Source organism: Choloepus didactylus, chromosome 8 (genome assembly GCF_015220235.1).
Source record: "Choloepus didactylus isolate mChoDid1 chromosome 8, mChoDid1.pri, whole genome shotgun sequence".
Lineage (NCBI taxonomy): Eukaryota > Metazoa > Chordata > Mammalia > Pilosa > Megalonychidae > Choloepus > Choloepus didactylus.
In genome coordinates this window covers 102,951,386-102,971,239 of record NC_051314.1, presented here as the reverse complement: position 1 = coordinate 102,971,239, position 19,854 = coordinate 102,951,386, and the positions used below count along the sequence as shown (strand labels likewise).

Genomic DNA, 19,854 nt, shown 5'->3' with positions numbered 1-19,854 from the left:
GTCAGATCAAACAAGGCCTCCTAAAACAGAGCAACTCTTACCATTTGCAAAAGGAACAATTCCATTACTTCAGCATAATCAAGCCTTCCTCGCCCCCCTCTTTCTACTTGGGATGACTTAGTATTCAAAGTCAGGAAAAATATATATGTATCTCCAAAGGAATATAAAAAAGACCTTTGTTGATAAAAATAAGACCGCTTCAGAAAATGCCTTACAAACCTTCATTCAGGAACTCACCTACATGATATGTACAAGAACTCCCATGATCCAAGAGTATAGCCCTCTCCTTTCTCATTCTTTCTACACCATCAGTCACTAGTCCAAAGCATATACTACATCTAAACCATATTCTATCAACCTATAATCATAACCTCCTCCTCTCGAGGCTTCTAAGATAACATGAGCTTGGCATTAAAATTTTCACTTTTCACTATACAATCTGCATTGCCTCCAATCAGATTTTTCTTTGGCTATTTCTGTCACAGAACATCCTAGACAATCTATCCAAACATCCTAGACAATTGTCTCCTATTGTAGACTTAGAAAACAAACTGTAGCAATGCAGCTGTCTCAAAATGAATTCCCAGAGGTTAAATCAAAAGGACCAGAACCAAAAGGAGCATGCCAACATTTCTTTTAGGTTTGGGGCATGGAGGCAAGTACTTATTTTCATGGTTAGCATATGGTTTGTTACTAAAAGATGCAAACTGCTGCTGCAAAAAAAAAAAACCTCTCAAGATCCAAATATTAAAATGCTGCAAATCCTTACAGCTGCACATATTAAGCTCTTCTATTTTTTAACTCTGACATTTTAAACCACCCACTTTCATTCTTATGATTTCCATCACCATCAGAAGTCTTCAGTAAAATAAAACTTTATAGCAAAGGAGTAGAATACTGTGATCTATTAGACTAAACAGAGAGAGAAAATCAAGAGTTTAAGGTCCTCAACTCTTTAGTTGTGCCCCCAACAAATGTTTTTTTGCTCTGGCAGGAGACCTTGGAAGACAGACATCAGCTTAAATTACACAGGCCCTGCCTGACCCCCTTGACACTAGAGGTGGTCTAGTCTCCCCAGCACATCACACAATTTTAATTCTCGACACAGCAGTCATCACTACCTGATATTTTTGCATTTATTTATATGTTTGTTTATTGTCTGATTCCCTCTTCTTCCTAAAAAAATGGAAGCTCCTTGAAGCAGGGATGTTGTCTGTCTTGTTCACCATTCTCATCTCCAGTGCCTGGAGCAGTGCCTGAACATAAGGTTTACTCTGTAAGTATTTGTGGAAGGAATGACTGAATGAAGCTTTAACTTGACTTAGTTTCCCCCATCTTGAACAGGGAAAAGCCTTTAGTTTCTTCTTGTTGGGTAAGCTTCCACTTGCGTACTGATATGAACTGGCAGTTTTAACAAACCCAAAGTCACACAGAGAAGGGAATTCTAAGAAACAGAGTTCCAGGTTAGCTAAAATGGGATAGTACAAAATTAGAGCATCTTGGCAAACTGCCTTCATTATCCATTGCCCCAATCCCCAAAACTGGTAAAATTAGATGCTCTGATAATCCGTTTCCTACTTTCAACTTTAACCCCTTTCTTATTTGAGAAAAATACTGATTCATCATTTCTATACAAGCAACAAGCATTATTTTTGTTCTAGGGAATTCCTCACTCTCGGTATGTACAATGCTGATTCAATGTATCAAAGACAATAAATTTACTTTAATTTTTAAAAAATGAGTGTGACTTTTGCACTGCAAAAACTCTGTGAAAAGGACAAAATGACAAACTACAGAGTGGGAAAAAATATTTACCAACCACATATATGAAAAAGGACTTGTATCTAGAATGTATGAAGAACTCTCAGAACTCTACAATTAAAAACAAACAATACACTTAGAAATGGATAAAAGACAGGTAGATACATTTTGCTGAGGAGGATATTCAGAGGGCAACACGAAAAGATCCTTAACATCATTATCCATAAGGGAAAGGCAAATTAAAAGCACAAGGAGCTATCACTCTATACCTGTCAGAACGGCTACAATAAAAAGTAGTGACAACACTAAATGCTTGTGTGGATTTGAAGAAACTGAATCACTCAGACACTGCTGGTGAGAATGTCTGGAAAACAGTTTGGCATTTTCTTTAAAAACTAAACATGCAACTACCATATGACCCAGCAATTGCATTCCTGGCACTTATCCCAGATGTGCCAGCTCCATGCATTATGTCCCCCAAAATGCCATTATCTTTGATGCAATCTTGTGTGGGCAGATGTATCAGTGTTAATTAGATTGTAATTCTTTGAGTGTTTCCATGGAGATTTGCCCCGCCCAACTGTGGGTGATGACTCTGATTGGATAATTTCCATGGCGGTGTTACCCCACCTATTCAGGGTGGGTCTAAATTAAATCCCTGGAGCCATATAAATGAGCTGACAAACAGAAGGAACTCAGTGCAGCTGTGAGTGACATTTTGAAGAGGAGATACAGCTATAGCTACAGCCAAGAAGGACATTTTGAAGAATGCACAGAAGCTGAGAGAGTAGCTGCAGATGAGAGACAGTTTGAAGATGGCCGTTGAAAGCAGACCCTTGCTCCAGAGAAGCTAAGAGAGGACAAATACCCTAAGAGGAACTAAGAGTGACATTTTTGAGGAACTGCAGTCTAGAGAGGAATGTCCTGGGAGAAAGTCATTTTGAAACCAGAACTTTGGAACAGACACCAGCCACATGACTTCCCAGCTAAAAGAGGTTTTCTGGATGCCATTGGCTATCCTCCAGTGAAAGTACCCGATTGTTGATATATTACCTTGGATGCTTTATGGCCTTAAAACTATAACTGTGTAACCAAATAAACCCCCTTTATAAAAACCAATCCATTTCTGGTGTTTTGCATTCCAGCAGCATTAGCAAACTAGAACACCAGAGAAAGAAAGACTTGTGTTCACACAAAAACCTGTACATGAATGTTTATAGCAGTTTTATCTGTAACAGTGAAAAAGTGGGAACAACCTAGATGCCCTTCAATGGGTGAGGGGTTAAATAAACTGTGGTACATCCACATCACGGAATACTATTCAGCAATTACAAGGAGTGAATTACTGATATATGCAACAACCTGGGTAAATCTCCAAAGAATTATACTAAGTAAAAGTATCCCATCTCAATAGCATTCTTGAAATGTCAAAATTATAGAGATGGAGAACAGATTAGGGGGCTGCTGAGGGAGGTGTCTGGCAGGGGAAGTCAAAACAGACAAAAATTGTTGTAAATCTTGACTGTGTGTCACATCAATCCACAGGTGATAAAATTTTAAAGAACTAAATATACACACAAACACACAAATGAGTGTGTGCAAAAACGGTGAAACCTGATAAGGTCTGTGGAGTGTCTCAATGCCAAACTCCTAGTTGTGATATTGTACTATCATGTGAGATGGTAACATTAAGTACACAGGAGCTCTGTGTTATTTCTTACAACCACATGGGAATATACAATTATCTCAAAATTAAAAGTTTTTTTTTAAATGGGTTTGAAATCTCAAAGATTTCTGCTCAAACAGCATAACTTAATATACAGGTAAAAGAGATTACACATATTTAAAAGGCAAATGTAACTGTATTTTCACTAGCTACCTAAATACAAGCCTTAAAAATATAACTACACAAAGCACCTAAGTCAATGCTCGGTTCACACAGAAGAGTCAATAAATGCAACTTTCTGTCCTTCCTTGCAACATTCCTTCGAGTTGTGTGGGCCTAAGCAATAGCTTAATGCTATTGCACTGGAAGGTGTGGTTTACCTCAGGTGACTGTATAAAGCTGCACAGTCTTATTTTAATCCCTGCATCTAAGCAGAGAAGCAGTAGTTAAATTTCTCTTTTTAAAGAGGTACCTGTTCCTTTTACATTAGATCTGTGTTGCTCTGTAGCTGTGCAACTCAATCTTCTCAAAAAAAAAAAAAAAGGATACCTTAACAGCCATTAAGATACAATACACAAAGAGCAATGTATCTTAGGCATTTGCTAATTGCTTTTCGAAATCAGTTACCACAAGTGAAGAATCCCCCAAACCCTAACCCCTCCTTCTCCTTTGCCCCCATTCTGCCAAACCCCTTTTCCTTGTCTCCTTGCACACTTCTTTCCTCCACCTCTCTCCTCTGTTCCTTCAATCTCCTGCAGCAATAAAAAAGCATTTTAGAAAGTGAAGAACTGAAAACACTCCCCCTCCCCTACCAAGGAGGCACAGGCATTTGACCCTGACCTTTCGAAAGGACTCCGTGGTTTTGTGTCCAGCACATCTCATGCTCTCAGTAACAACCCTCATTATAATAAAGGAAAAACAGCTTGATCTAGAAGTTAAACATTTATAATTGTCCCATTTAAGGAGACTTTAAGAAGCATTTGGGAAAGTGAAAAAACTGAGCAACTCGCTCATTAGCCAAGATTATCTTGCAGCTGAAAACCAGAACAACTTTCAAACAAGACAAAGTATTCTTTTCAGAGTCAAATGTGCAATTTCCTCACCCTCTTTAAACATTAAACTTTTGGTGGAAGGATTAAGTTGAAAACCCATGAATTGTTGACAATTGCTATGGATTCCTTTTCTAAGTCATCAGAGCCACCTGTCAAGAGAACGTGGCCTCCTAGCCAGGGCAGGCTTTTCAAACCGCCAGCCCAGTCTCAAATGATCATCACATAAAGACGGGTTCTTATAACACCCTTTCAAAAAGGTTTAAGACGCCGATGATACCGAACCAATATTACTTCAACAGTTTCGTCTGCCACGTTAAAATAAGCTTAAATCCTGAGCCAAATTATAAGAGGCTGAGTCAAGCTCATGAGGTACAAGCTAGTACTTCCCTCAATTCAGCCCTTCTCACGTTTTCTCTGGAACTAGACCTTTTTAAATTCAAGAAAATACTCCACCCTACAAAACCTGCGTACTCTCGGTTCCCCCTTCCACTTTATTCACACCAGAAACGCTGAATCATGACTCCGAGGTTATAAATGAAAAGGAAAACTATTTCTGCTGGGACGTCTGGATCCGCGGAGGAGTCCACGCTTCTGCGTTCCTTCGCTTTGTCCTTTTAAAATCTAGATTCAGAGCGGGTTTGGCAGACTGGAAAGGCTCTGGGAACAGCCAAGGGCGCGGGGGGATGGAAGAGGGAGCGGAGAGCAGGGGGCGGGGGCGGGGAGGGATCCTCTGTTTCCTCCCCTGCTACTCCCCCAAACCCACGCAGCCCTAGCAGCTCACAGTTCCCGCCTCGTCTCATAGGAACGCGACCCCAAAGAGGCTGACGCACTCTATCTGCAAAGCTGCCCAACAGCTTCTGAGAAATTCCCAATTAGGAAGCAATGTCTTCACCTCTACCCTTCCCGAGTCCGTTTGGCCAGCGAGGTGTCTCACTTAGCCCCGGTCCGGCAGACGGGATGCGGAGGCGGCTCTGCCAGTCCCATCCCAACCCTGCCCCGAGAGGAAAGCTGGCCGAGAGCGCAGACACTAGAGAAACTCGATCCCAACTCCCCAGTCCTTGCTTCCCGAGTCGCCCCAGGAGCCCAGAGAAGCGGGAGCGAGGACCAGACTAGGAGGGTGGCCGAACAGCCGGGAGAGGAGCGAGGGGTGGGAAGCCCGGGCGGCGAGAAATAGAGACGCCCAGCCAAGCCAGCTCCGCAACTTCTCGCCGCCGGGCGGGCGAGGGGGCGGCCAGCGCGTGGTGAAGGGCTCACTTGAAGGTGAGGACGCAGAGCGGCCGGTAGGACTTGTGGCTGGTGTTCTCGGCCATGCCCTTGCCCCAGAAGTCGTTGGCGAAGATGCCCCAGTGGAGCGGGGCGTCGGGACGCAAGTCGGGGTTGTTCACAATCGCCCACACGTCGTCGTGCACGAACTCGCCCCGCAGGGAGTTGCCGTAGCACAAGCAGCTCGCCCCGGCCAGCAATGCCGCGGCACCAGCCCGCGCGAGCCCGCAGCCCCGCTGCCGGGACGGAGCGCGGTCCCCGCCGCCGCTGCGGGCAGAGGTTGTCACCACCATCACGCCGCCACCGCTGCCCTGGTCTCTCCCGGGTGTCTGGCATCCTCCCCTCCCGGGGCCCCGGCAGGGCGCGGCGGCTGCCCGGGGGTGGGCTCGGGCATGGTGCAGCGGCAGCGGGACTCGCCACTGGCGCCCCGCGCTCTGCCGCCGCCTGCGCCGCCGACTTGGCCCAGCCGCAGATAAACAGCAGTCCCCCCGCCCCCCTGGCCATCGCCACCGCCTCCGCCCCACTGCGCATGCCCTGCTCACTCTCGCCGCCACCCCAGCCCTCCCCAATCCCGGGGCTGGAGCCGGTTTCTCTCACACACGCTCCAGCACCCCCCGCCCGCCGCTCAGGCCCTTCCCGCGGGCGCACGCGTTCCCTCGCTGCAAAAAGAGTCCGCGCGCAGGTGGAGTGGGGCCGCGGCCGCGGGCCTGCCCGGGGCGGGCTGGGAAGGGGCACCTCGGGATCCCGCCTGGTGTGCCCAGCTGTGGTCAGCCCCTCACTCCCAGTTCTCCTCCGGAAGAGCCGGGCTGGGGAGGGGCGCATCTGGCGGGCGCCTATGGGCCCAGGGACGAGGCGGGTTTAGCAGGTGCACAGCCTCAAGCACCCACACCTCACCCCCTCGGTGAAAGAAAAGTGGCCGCTGCTTCCCGGGAAGTTGCCGGCTTTTCAGCACCCCGGACAACAGCAACGGCATCGCCCGGGGAAACGCTCTCCCGCCCCGCACACGCGGTCGCGTCACGCCGCCCTCTCTGTCTTCTTCCCTGGGGTTTCTCTGCCCAACCCCGCGCTGCGTCCGGCAGTCCCGGCCCCTGGGTGAGGAGCGAGGCTGATGGCTCCTGGAGGAGACCGTGGGGGAAATGGAGCCTCCGAAAGCACCTTTCTGAAAGCCAAGAAAAAGGGTGTCCCTGGCCAAGGACTTCCTGCCCGCCCTTCCCCGGTTTGTTCAGAGCCGCCACCCGCCTGTTTTCCTTAGTCGCCCTTGCCTCTGTCTGCACTTACACAAAGTCCCAGGTTCGATTTTTGTTTTGAGTGTAGTGACTGAATTGACTTCTGAAACATTTCTCCTCATTTTATTCTTTATTTAAACTCTTGAGACAATCGGAGTGATGCCAAAAAAAAATTACTTTTTCTTCCCATCTAAGTGGATCACTGGGGTCTGATTTTTATTTCCTGGTGTGGGATATATTTGAACTGCACCGACTAAGTCAGTCAGCAAAGGACTGTGTAAGGCATCTAACTTTAACCCTTATATTTCCCTGACTTTCTGATAGATTATTTTTCTTTTTAGAATACTAATTATAACATGTAAATAAAGTTGATATCTGTGCCGGTTTGAATGTATTGTGTCCCCCAAATGCCATTATCTTTGTGATCTTGTGGGGAAGACGTTTTGGTGCTGGTTAGATTTGCTTGGAATGTGCCCCACCCAGCTGTGGGAGATGATTCTGAGATGTTCCCATGGAGGCGTGGCCCCGCCCAATCAGGGTGGGCCTTGATCAGTGGCGCTATATAAATGAGCTGACTCAGAGAGAAGAAACTGAGTGCAGCTGGGAGTGATGTTTTGAAGAGGAGTGAGCTCGCTGGAGAGGAACGTCCTGGGAGAAAGCCGTTTTGAGGCCAGACTTTTGGAGCAAACGCCAGCTGCCTTCCTAGCTAGCAGAGGTTTTCCGGACGCCATTGGCCATCCTCCCGTGAAGGTACCCGATTGCTGAGGTGTTACCTTGGACGCTTTGTGGCCTTAAGACTGTAACTGTGTAGTGAAATAAACCCCCGTTTTATAAAAGCCTATCCATCTCTGGTGTTTTGCATTCTGCAGCATTAGCAAACTAGAACAATATCCCTGGGTGATGAGTACTAGGATTTCTCCAGGTTTGAAAATCTGTTAATTCTTTCAAGTCCCAATTTCCATGATGTGTTATTATAAATACTGGAATTTGACCTCCAGATAGGAAAACATAAAATACAAAAATCACCATTTTATTCCCATCCTTTCAAAATCCTTTAATAGCTCAATTATCTTAAGAAATACTAATAAAAGGCAGAAATTGTTCTTAGATATTGTGACTGAACATTTGTGTGGTTCTTTACCACCTCCAATTTATTCTGAAAAAGAGTTTAAGACAACATCTGAGCAATTGACAACTCAATGACAAACATATTGCACATTAGGCTACATTTCACCCATTTTCACCGTATTTTTTGATGACCTGAAAATTAGTGATTGAGAAATGAAACTGAAAATCCATAACATGGATGTTTCCATCTTTTCCTCAAATCTTTTACTTGGTAGCTTTAATAGCCAGAACCCACACACACCTGAGTCTGCCATCACCCCACACAACACACACCTTTTCCTCTTACGCCCATCAGTTTAAAATGCATATTGAGGGGTTACTTTGTGTTACAAAATATGCTAAGTATTTGACTGGGGGTTCAAAGCTGCTCAATATGTGTGTGTGTGTGTTTGTGTAACATTAACACCATGAAAGTCTAGCTTTCTGTAAACAGCTAAGTAGGACAGTAGAATTGTCCTTGATGAAGTTTTCTGGGTTTAATAGGTTAATGTGTCATGGATGTAATATACTTATCTATTAGTAAAGGCTTTGTAGAGACAAGGTCTTAAGCAAATAGGATGTCTCTAATAATAGATTTTTAAAGAGAGTATGTTTTTCCCCTTCCTCAATTGACCCTGGTAGGAGGGCCTAGCCTTGCCCACCCAATCTTATCTAAGTTCTTTTCTTTTCCAATGAAAATGGTATTAGAATTCTCCATGACAATGGAGAGAAGTGAAGAAGGTGCTAGAGGCTGAGAGCTGGGACTCTCAAAGAGACAACTGAAAGGGGAAGAGGTAAATGAAATCTCAAAGTGCAGTGCCAGGTCTCAGAACACTAGGTTCAGTGGCATCTCTATTCTGTTCAGATGATGAATGTGGGATTAATTCAATTTAAAATAGTAAGATACTTTAAGTCCTCTCAAGGACAAACCAATAAGTAAATAGTTGTTTTAATTTAACAGTTCCTTTGCTGCCCCATCATTTCTTGATACCATGCTGCTCTGCTTCAGGAAAACTGTATAAAAGTGCTTATGTCAGAGAGAGAAGGTTTACACTGAAGTGCCAGCCCATCATCCCTTCTGCTTCTCTCTTAAAGTGTAAAACAGTCATTTTGTTTAATAAAGGGGCTCAAAAGGAAATTACATTTAATTCTTGTTCCTTAGCCTCTGATTATTTTAAAGGACTGATAATTAGAACAATACTACCTTCTAAGACACCTTTTGTCCACTCAGAGCAATTTAAAACATAAATTAGTGTAGGAGTGCCTCTCTGAGGCTCATACAGATTGTTACCTATGCAAATTAGGATGGACCATATTCCTGATAGAAATTAGGACAGAACTAAAAATAAATCAAAGGCATGTAGATATTTTAATAAAACAAATTTCAAATTACTGCCCACTGTGATCTTTCAGCCTAATGATACACCCTGTGCAAGTATATCCCGTATCACTGGTAAATGAACAAATGCAATGTTACAAAGGCAGAACTTCAGCAAAAGGGCAGATAACATAATTTACACATAAAAATAAAAACTAAATAAAATCTAATTATTTAAATATTCCCTGTTCTTGGAGAAAATACAGAAAAGTAGAAAGAAGAACACTAAAATATCCCTACCCATCTTCCACAGATATCCTTTATAAATATGTAGATGTATTATTTCTAGTCTTTTATCTATTTATATAAATACATTTTCCTTAATATAAATTGGTATCATGCTTTTTCTATTATTGTATAAATAGTTTTTTCCATGTCATTACCTATTTTCCACATCATTAATACCCCATTTACATGATGCAACATTATGCAACTTGAGATAAAATGTTATAAGTTGCGTGAAATTCCTTCTTACAATTGTGCCAAATTTAGCTAGCCAATCTTCTTTTGCTTGGCTGTTTAAGTTGCCTTGAATTCACATCTGTTTAAAAAAGATGTTGACACACATATCAAACACAGGGATTTTTAATAATTTGATTATTCTCACCATGCTATTACTACAAATATTAATGTAAAATTATCTGGTACTAACCATTTTCTTGGAATTATTATCAAAGAGAAGACTGCTATCTTCAGTTTCAGTTTTTATATCTTCTCTATATGGGGCCAACACAAAGCCAAACCCAATGTTCAAGACACTACCATAAGGCTGAAGCTGTAAAGACTGTAAGCACACTTAACACCAGAGTGCCATGCTCTCTGGAAATCACAAACCCTATGCATCCTCCTGACATCTTTGTTTTCTGCCCAAAGTATAATCCCCTGACATTCAAGATAGCAACACATCTAATCCTAAACTCATCTATGCTTCCTCTCCTCTAACCCATATTCTCGTACATTCCTTTCTTCCTATACCTTTTCTTCTCTGGAGTACCTATTTCATGATAGACAATCTCCTCTTTATCCTTAGCCTTTTCATAGAATGGTCTCATCACATCTTGGCTGTAACTAAAACTTAGCTTTTTGCAAAAATGCCACTCACTAGCAGCAATCTTATGATGCTATAAGCATTCTCCCATATTCATGTACTCCTGTGCAGGGAATCCAGTTCTGTGGTCCCTTGGTTTCCAACGATGCTTACAAAGTATGCTTACCCCTCTGTGCCTCATTAACTTCATGTCATTCAACTCTGCTGCCTTAGTAGCTCTCTTCATTGCTCTCTCTCAAGGCACATCCACATATTCACTGAGCCCTGCCAGTTGAGCCACCAGCCTGGATAACAACCATAACATGTGCAGGGATAGCTTCATGGGTGTGCAACTTCTGCAGCCTTCTCAGAAGGTGCACTGGCACTTGGTTTAATGTTCTGCTGTCTCCTGCTTGAAATTCTTAATAAGTTTATCTTTGAACTTGAGTTTTGTAAGTAAAGTCCAATGGATAACGTAGCATGTATATGAGCAGAGGAGGTACACCAGAAGACAGCATATGTACATGTACACGTGTGTGCATACATACATGCACAGGCTTAGGCCCATGGGCACAATGGGCAAAATGCATGCCAAGCAGCTGGCCCACGCAAAAAACTTTGTCAGCAAATTACTACAAAAGTAAATGGAAATACACGGACATTGCAATAAACTATATCAGAAACATTAGAATTCTTCAGAGTTTAGAATCCCTGGTTTTGAAAATTACTGCAATATTGCTAAGCAAATATTCACAGGCTTAGAAATAGAAATTAAATTTTAAGATGGTTTTATACTACAGAAAAGAAAACTATTTTCACATTAATGAGGAAGGCAATTTTAAAGTTAATTTTTTCTTATATTGACCATACATACGACTGAATTCTTTTTAATTAATATAAATCAGAAAACCACTTTCAGTTTCTCATATGGCCTCCACAATTTACAGAAAATGTCAGAGGAATCATTAAAATATCATTACATGAAAGGAGAGTTTAAACCTGCTTATAATGGTGCCTAAGAGTCTCCCTCTGAGAGCCTCTTTGTTGCTCAGATGTGGCCTCTCTCTCTAATGAAGACAACTTGGCAGGTGATCTCACTGCCTCCCCCTACGTGGGACCTGACTCTCAGGGGTGTAAATCTCCCTGGCAACGCAGGATATGACTCCCAGTGATGAATCTGGACCCACCATGGTGGGACTGAGAACATCTTGACCAAAAGGGGGATGCGAAATGAAACGAAATAAAGCTTTCAGTGGCTGAGAGATTTCAAATAGAGTTGAAGGTCACTCTGGTGGGCATTCTTATGCACTATATACATAACACATTTTAGGTTTAATATACTGGAATAGCTAGAAGTAAATACCTGAAACTATCAAACTGCAACCCAGTAGCCTTGACTCTTGAAGACAATTATATAACAATGTAGCTTACAAGGGGTGACAGTGTGATTGTGAAAGCTTTGGTGATCGCACTCCCTTTATCTGGTGTATGGATGGATGAGTAGGAAAATGGGGACAAAAACTAAATGAAAAATAGGGTGAGATGGGGGGGGATGATTTGGGTGTTCTTTTTTATTTTTATTCTTTTATTCTTGTTCTGATTCTTTCTGGTATAAGGAAGATGTTCAAGGGTAGATTGGGGTGATGAATGCAAAGCTGTATGATGGTGCTGTGGACAGTTGATTGTATCACTGTTGCCTCTATTATATTTTATAAGTAATAGAATAGGATGATTGTATGGTATTTGAATATATCTCCATAAAACTGAAATAAAAAAAAAAAAGCAGAGAGGAGGAAGCTGGTTATATATATGCCTATAATGTGTAAACTAACCCTATCTGTACCCTATCAGGATGAGGCAGGTGTTTGTGCCATGTGAAAATATAAGACTATGAGTAAACAAATTTTCTAATAAAAAAAAATCATTGCATGAGTTTACATTTAAAATTAAATTCAGATTTACATGAAGAGTTAAATCTTTTTAGAAAAATTATTCCACAAGAATCATCAGCTCTAGATGTAGTATGATTTCTGTTTTGAAATAATTGATCAGAAATTTATCCAATGTTGTCACAGTTAATAAAATAGTCTCATTTCTAGGAACAGTTGCCTCAGGAAAAGGTATTTCCCAAAATTAGAATATCAAAATTATTTGTGATCTTGCATTTGCCAGGAGCAACTGAAGTCAGTTTCAATTATATCAACTGAAAAGGAAGTTATTAAAAGTATAAATTTCAATGACACAAAAATGAATTTGCAAAAAATTGAGAGAGAAAAACCTTATGATCAATCAAGATCTCTTAGTAAAGTAGTATTATCTATTATGCTGTATAAAATTATGAAAACTTTTTTTGTAATTTGCAAGTTTATCTTGTTACTTGTGCATCACTGTTGCCTCTATTATATTTTATAAGTAATAGAATATTTTAAAAAGGTGTTAGCTTTATATTTTAGGACCTTTAACAACAGTTTTTCTCCCTGCCATCTGAACAAGTAGCATCACTTTTTCATTTTACATGATCCCCACAAATTATGCAACCTGTCCTGGCAATATGAATCATTCATTCACACCTTGCTTCTTCACTCCAGTGATCTTCAGTTCCATTTCACTTTGGACATCATCAACTACTGTTATTTCTATTTTGTATTGAAATCTGTGTTCCTACATTTCATCCTGTGGTCAATGTTATCTTTCTCAGAAGTATATTTGAGCATGTCATTCTCATTCTTAAATTCTTCACTATAGCTCTAAATAAATGGAGGCATATATGTTAAGAGATCAGAAGTTTCAAAATTTTTAAGATAGCAATTCTCTCTATATAATCTATAGCATCAACGCAATGTTAATAAAAATCTTGGGAGGTTTTCATAAATTTATAAAAAAATAAAAAGGAAGAACTAAGTAATCATGAAGAAGAGCAAAGCTGGAAGATTTACACTACTAGATACCAAGAATGATTATAAAGCTATAGTAATTAAGACGGCATGATATTGGCACAAATATAGATAAAACAGACCCACATAAATACAGTCACTTGATTTATGACAAAGTTTCTCTGCATTACAAGGGAAACAGCCTTTACTATAAATGGTTTTGGGATAATCTGATATTGAAATGGAAAAAACATGAATCTTAATCACTACGTCACACCATAGAAAGAACGCCATGATTCATTATTATTTTGCTTTGAACAGTATTTTCAAAAGAATAAAAATGAGAAAAATGTCTTTAAAACAATTTGTCCACATATTTTCAAATTCTAGAGTGTTTCATTCCTTTTTGTAGATACATATTTCCTCTAGTATTAATTCCCTTATGCCTGAAGAACTTTCTTTAATAATTTTCTTTCTTTGCAGGTTTGTTGGCAACTAATTCTGTCAGGTTAGGTTGGTTGTAAAAGGTCTTTGTGCATGTTCAGTTTTGACAATGTTTAGTTTGTTGATTGATGGTATTTTTCTTTCAGTAATTTAAATATGTTCCTTCATTGTCTTTTTTTTTAAGTTTTATTCACATACCATACAATCCATCCAAAGTGTACAGTCCCCTCCATTGTTTTCTGTTTTGTCTAGTTTCTGATGAAAAGTCTGCCAATATATTTGTCTTTGTTACTCTATATAAGTGTTCTAGTTTGCTAATGCAGCTGGGATGCAAAACCCCAGAAATGGATTGGCTTTTGTAAAGGGAGTTTATTTGGTTACACAGTTACAGTCTTAAGGCCATTAAGTGTCCAAGGTAACACATCAGCAATCGGGTACCTTCACTGGAGGATGGCCAATGGTGTCCGGAAAACCTCTTTTAGCTGGGAAGGCATGTGGCTGGCGTCTGCTCCAAAGTTCTGGCTTCAAATTGGCTTTTTCCCAGGATGCTCCTCTCTAGGCTGTAGTTCCTCAAAAATGTCTCTCAGTTGCTCTTGCGGCATTTGTCCTCTCTAAGCTTCTCCGAAGCACAAGTCTGCTTTCAACGGCCATCTTCAAACTGTCTCTCATCTGCAGCTCCTCTCTCAGCTCCTGGGTGTACTTCAAAGTGTCCCTCTTGGCTGTAGCGCCTCTTCAAAATGTCACTCTCAGCTGCACTGAGTTCCTTCTGTTTGTCAGCTCATTTATAAGGCTCCAGTGATTTAATTTAGACCCACCCTGAATGGGTGGGTAACACCTCCATGGAAATTATCCAATCAGAGTCATCACCCACAGTTGGATGGGGCACATCTCCATGGAAACACTCAAAGAATTACAATCTAATCAACACTGATACATCTGCCCACACAAGATTACATCAAAGATAATGGAGTTTTGGGGGACATAATATATTCAAACTGGCACAATAAGATATGTCTATTTTTCTCTGTTTTAAAGATTTTCTCTTTGACACTGGTTTTCAGCAATTGGATTGCAACGTGCCTTCCTATGGCTTTCTTTATATTATTCTATTTGGAGTTCTTTGAACTGTTTGACTTCCCTGTTTATAGTCTTTTTCAAATTGGGAAAATGTTCTGCCTTGATTTCTTCATATGTTTTATGCCTCTTCTCCTCTTTTTAAGATTCCAATTACACTTATGTTACATGGCTCAGTGTTGTCCTACTGGTCACTGATTTTCTGTTTTTCATTTTTCATTCTTTTTTCCTTTCTGTGTTTTATTTGGATAATGTCTATTATTTTCCCTTAAAGTACATTGACTTTTTCTTTGTAGTTTCTAATCTGCTCTTAATTTCATCTCATGTCTTTTTCATTTAAGATATTGTATATTTCATCTGCAAAAGTTCTATTTGGGTCCTTTTTAAACCTTCCATTTCTGTCATTATCATGTTCATGTTCTCTTCATCATTTTGAACATATGGAGCATATTTTTAATAGCTGTTTTAATGTTCTTTGTCTGCTAATTCAATCACCTTTGTTATTTCAAGTCTTTTTATCATTATTACTATTGATTTTTCCTCAGGTTATGGGTTCTTTTGTGTTGTTGTTGCTCTTGTTTGTTTGTTTGTTTTGCTTCTTTGCATGCCAGCTAATTTTTTATTTGGTGCTGAATATTTTGAGGTTTCTGTCTTTGGGTGTGTAGTATTCCTTCAAGTATTGTTGGACTTTGTTTCGGGATATGGTTAAGTTACTTAGAATCTGTTCTATCCTATTGATGCTTGCTTTTAGGTTTTGTTAAAATATGTCCATCATTGAACTGACAGCTAATTTGAACCTCACTGCTAAGGCAATATCCTTCTGAGGACTCTACCAAATGCCCTGTGTATTGGGCAGCTTTTCCTTCTGGCTGCTGAGAACATAAAACTATTCCCAGCTCCGGGGGAAATCCATGAATTTTTCTTACTTTCTCCTTCCTCTTGGTTCTTTTCCCAGCCTTAAATAGTTTCTTCGCATACACACAAAGATCAATGCTCCAAAAAACCTTGAGGGACAACCTCCTCATCTGTACTCTCTCCCCCCCACTCCCCATCCACCCCCTCTGTGAAATCTCTCTTTCCATTACTTTTCTGAATATTTTAACCTCTTTGGCTTCCCCAACTCTGAACTGTTTCTCCTCAAATCAAGGAGACCTCTGGCTTCCCATATTGCTACCTGACAACTCTCTCAGACAGCAAGCTGGGGCAACTTTAGACCCCAACTCTTGTTTCCCTTCTCTCATAGATCATTGTCCTGCTATGCCTATTGTCCCGAGTCTTAAATCTGTTGTTTCATATAATTTGTCTGTGTTTAAGGGAGAAGAGTAAATTAGCCCAATTACTCTATCATGACCCTAAAGTGAAGCATAGGCTCTTAATTATGGCACTATTTGTAAACCCCAAAAGTGAAAAGAACCCATGGTCCATCAATGGGGGACTGGATGAATAAACTTAACCTGGATTTAATAAATAACCTATAATATAATCACATTGTGGAGCATTGTGAAGCTGTAAAAAGGAATGAGGAATATCATTATTTACTGCTGTAAGATATATTTCTAGGTGAAAAGAAGCAAGGCAGAAAAAAATATGTGTAGTATATAACATTTTTCAAATAAAATATACATTTAAAAAAGATAAATCACAATTTTAAAAATATCTATACTTGTAAGATAGAGCTTAAGGTAGTAGTTGGGACAGGAATAGAAGTATAACTTCTTTAAATATAATTAGTTTTACAGATATGACTTTAGAACCATTTAAATATTTTACACAATTATAAAACACAAATATTTAAAAGCAATACTTAAAATAGAAAATAAATAAATAAATGAACCTAAGTGTGTGTGTGTGTGTGTGTGTGTGTGTGCGTGTGTGTGTATAATGTTGTTGACAAACAATAGCCAGGAAATATCTCAAATGCCTTAAAAATAAAGTAACTTAATTGTAAATTCCGTAAAAGAATATACTCTAAAACAGGATAAAAACTATCTATAACTATTAAAGTAATCATAGTAATGATGGTGGTAATGATGATTTTGTATCATTAAAAGGAGAAAATAGGAGCATGTGTAAAGTCAACGATGTTATACAAAATCTGTGTAGTGCTAAACCAGTATGAACTCATGATGTATTTTTATTAAAAAGCACCCTCTGAGTGTTTGCCACGAACAGACACCATTTCAATGAACTTGGACAGTATTACAGTGGCATGGATATCTGGGGAAGAGAAAATTTGGAAATATCATTTCAGATCTGGATGTATGGAGGTAAGCTCATCATCCCTTGCTCTAGAGTAGGACACATTTTCCAGAAAAGACAACCATATGGATCTCCTGAAGGCCAGGACACCATGAAACACAACTCTTTGAGGCTGACACATGTATGGATGAATGTAAGGAACAGCATTTTTCTCTTAAGACTTGATCTGAAGACCAAAAGCTATGGAAATATTAGTAAGCATGTTGAATTGAGAAAAGAAGTTGGGCTGTAAATCATTTAAATGGTATTTGGATAATATTTACCCACAGATGCAGGTATCTGGGCCTAATGCCTAACCACAGCAACCCATTTTTATTAACAGAGGGCAAACACTCCCCTAAGTCCTTCACTGTGGAAGGCTCTATCACCCTCAGACCAACAAATCCTGGTGGCATAAGGCCGCTCAAATCAGAAGGGAGGCCTTGTAGTGCTTAAGATGTGTGACTATGGTGACCCAAATCAGATCTGGGTTTATAATGAAGAGCATGAATTTGTTTTGAATAATCTACTTTGCCTGGATATGTCAGAGACTCGCTCATCAGAACCACCAGGACTCATGAAGTGCCATGGGTCAGGAGGATCTCAACAATGGACCTTTGAGAAGAACAATGAGCTCTACCAGGTATCACTTGGACAGTGCCTGAAAGTTGTTGATCCACTGAGTCAGGAAGGCTACATTGCTATGACACTTTGTGATGACTCCTTCTCACAACAGTGACATTTGGAAGGTTAAGGTGGAGACCTCAGACTGGAACGGTGCAATTCCCTAAGCTTTGCCTCCTCTGTAAAATGTGGCTCTTTACGCATAACTTCTGGAGATAAGCCTGGACCCAGTATTGTGGAATTGAGAAAGCCTTCTTGACCAAAAGGGGGAAGAGAAATGAAACAAAAAGTTTCAGGGACTGAGAGATTTCAAACGGAGTTGAGAGGTCATTCTGGATGTTATTCTTCAGCATTATATAGCTATCTCCTTTAAGTTTTTAGTGTATTAAAATAGCTAGAAGGAAATACCTGAAATTGTTGAACTGCAACCCAGTAGCCATGATTCTTGAAGATGATTGTATAACTATATAGCGTAAATGGTGTGACCGTGTGATTGCAGAAAGCTGTGTGGCTCATGCTCCCTTTATCCAGTGTATGGACAGATGAGTAGAACAATGGGGACAAAAAAGTAAATGAATAATGGGAGATGTGGGGGGATGGGGGGATGGGTTGTTTTACTTTTATTTTTCTTCTTCTTTTTTTTCTTGGTAGTAATGAAAATGTCCAAAAATTGACTGTGGTGATGAATGCACAACTATGTGATGGTACTGTGAAGAAGTAATTGTACATTTTGGATGATTTATGGTATGTGACTATAACTTAATAAAATTGCAAGAAAAAAAAATAAAAAAAAAATAAAGCATGTTACAAAGCTAAAAAAACAAAAAAAAAAAATGTGGCTCTTTACAAAGAATATTGATGGTACAAAAAAAACCCTGAACTAATTTCTTATTTGGATGGAACTAACTTTGAGAAGATGAGCATTTTCTTGACCTATGGAGATGCTTGGGAAGATTAGCAGAGGTGAGACAGTAAATACATTAGAGATTGGAGTACTATGTTACCATCAGTAGTACCAGAAGTACATTGTACCAGGATATTAATGTTGACTCTGAGCTGCTGTTAAGGAATTTATTGCTTATAGAATATAATTTCAACTTTAAAGACTTGGTTTTGTACAAAGAACCAAACACAGGAGACTGGCATTTCTGTTCAAAATCATTTATGTTTCTTTTTAATCCCTCTTAGTGATGGAATGGCATTTGGTAGGAAAATTCTTAGGATTTCCTTTCTTAGAAGACTTCATAGGAGACAAGTTATATTTTTTACTTCCTATTATCATTGTTTTAATATGTCCTAAATAAATAATTTAAAAAGTTATTGAATCCATGTTACTTTTAATTCAGAAAGCATCATTTATAAGACAATATTTAAGAAGCAATTAAGTATTATAAATTATTGTGATGAATTATGATACTATCTACATTTAAAATAAAGTATCCTTTTGATTATTAAAAAAAAATCCTCTGACACTCCCTAGAAACAATGACTAACCCTCTAGACTGTATGCCAGTACCCAGATTGTAGTTTCTGACAAGCAGAAACCAGACCTCTTGGGAAATGGTGATTCCAGGTCTGAGGGAGGAAATGTGCCTGAAGAAAAGGAAATTTTAGAAGACAAATACTGTTGTTCAGGAGCCAACCTGAACAAAATTCCACCAGTCAAAGAAAAGCATCAATAGATATAATAATTACAAGGGCTTGAAACATAATCAATACATATAAAATCTATGAATTCATACTGATACTAAAATCATTATTTTGAAAATTAGTAAGTCAAGGGAAAGAATCAAGCATTTATCCTAGTTTTCATATACACAAAGTATACCTCAGAATAATTAAATAAGTTAATAGAGGTTTCTTGGTATAGAAATAGTACAGCTAATAAAGAATGATATAATTGTAATTTCACCAGTTTGCAATCTCTAATGAAATAATTAATAGACAATGGTAATCTGCTAGTTTCATTTTAAGAAAGACAGTCAGGCATTATGTGCTTCCTAATGGAAAAATCTAACATAACCTGCTAAAATAAATGAACCTAAATCTAGACCTAATCTCCATAAAACAAGAAATAAAAGAGACAGACTAACATGGTAAACAACACTGTGGGTATGCAAT

General features: G+C 39.7%; 1 protein-coding gene and 1 pseudogene across 6 annotated transcripts in view; one reads left to right on the top strand and one right to left on the bottom strand.

The window, feature by feature from the left end:
* The window catches only part of TMTC1 (transmembrane O-mannosyltransferase targeting cadherins 1), a 289,639-nt gene extending 283,441 nt beyond the window's left edge, over positions 1-6,198 (bottom strand). For all 6 annotated transcript variants that reach the window (XR_005218412.1, XR_005218411.1, XM_037846482.1 and 3 more), the window contains exon 1: positions 5,734-6,198. Coding sequence is in view for 4 of the 6 variants with exons in the window: in XM_037846482.1 (XP_037702410.1) it covers positions 5,734-6,035 (302 nt within the window). In the remaining 2 variants the exon portion in view is untranslated. The remainder of the gene's footprint in view (positions 1-5,733) is intronic.
* Positions 6,199-10,960: 4,762 nt separating this feature from the next.
* LOC119542865 lies at positions 10,961-17,863 on the top strand (annotated as a pseudogene).
* Positions 17,864-19,854: the final 1,991 nt, after the last annotated feature.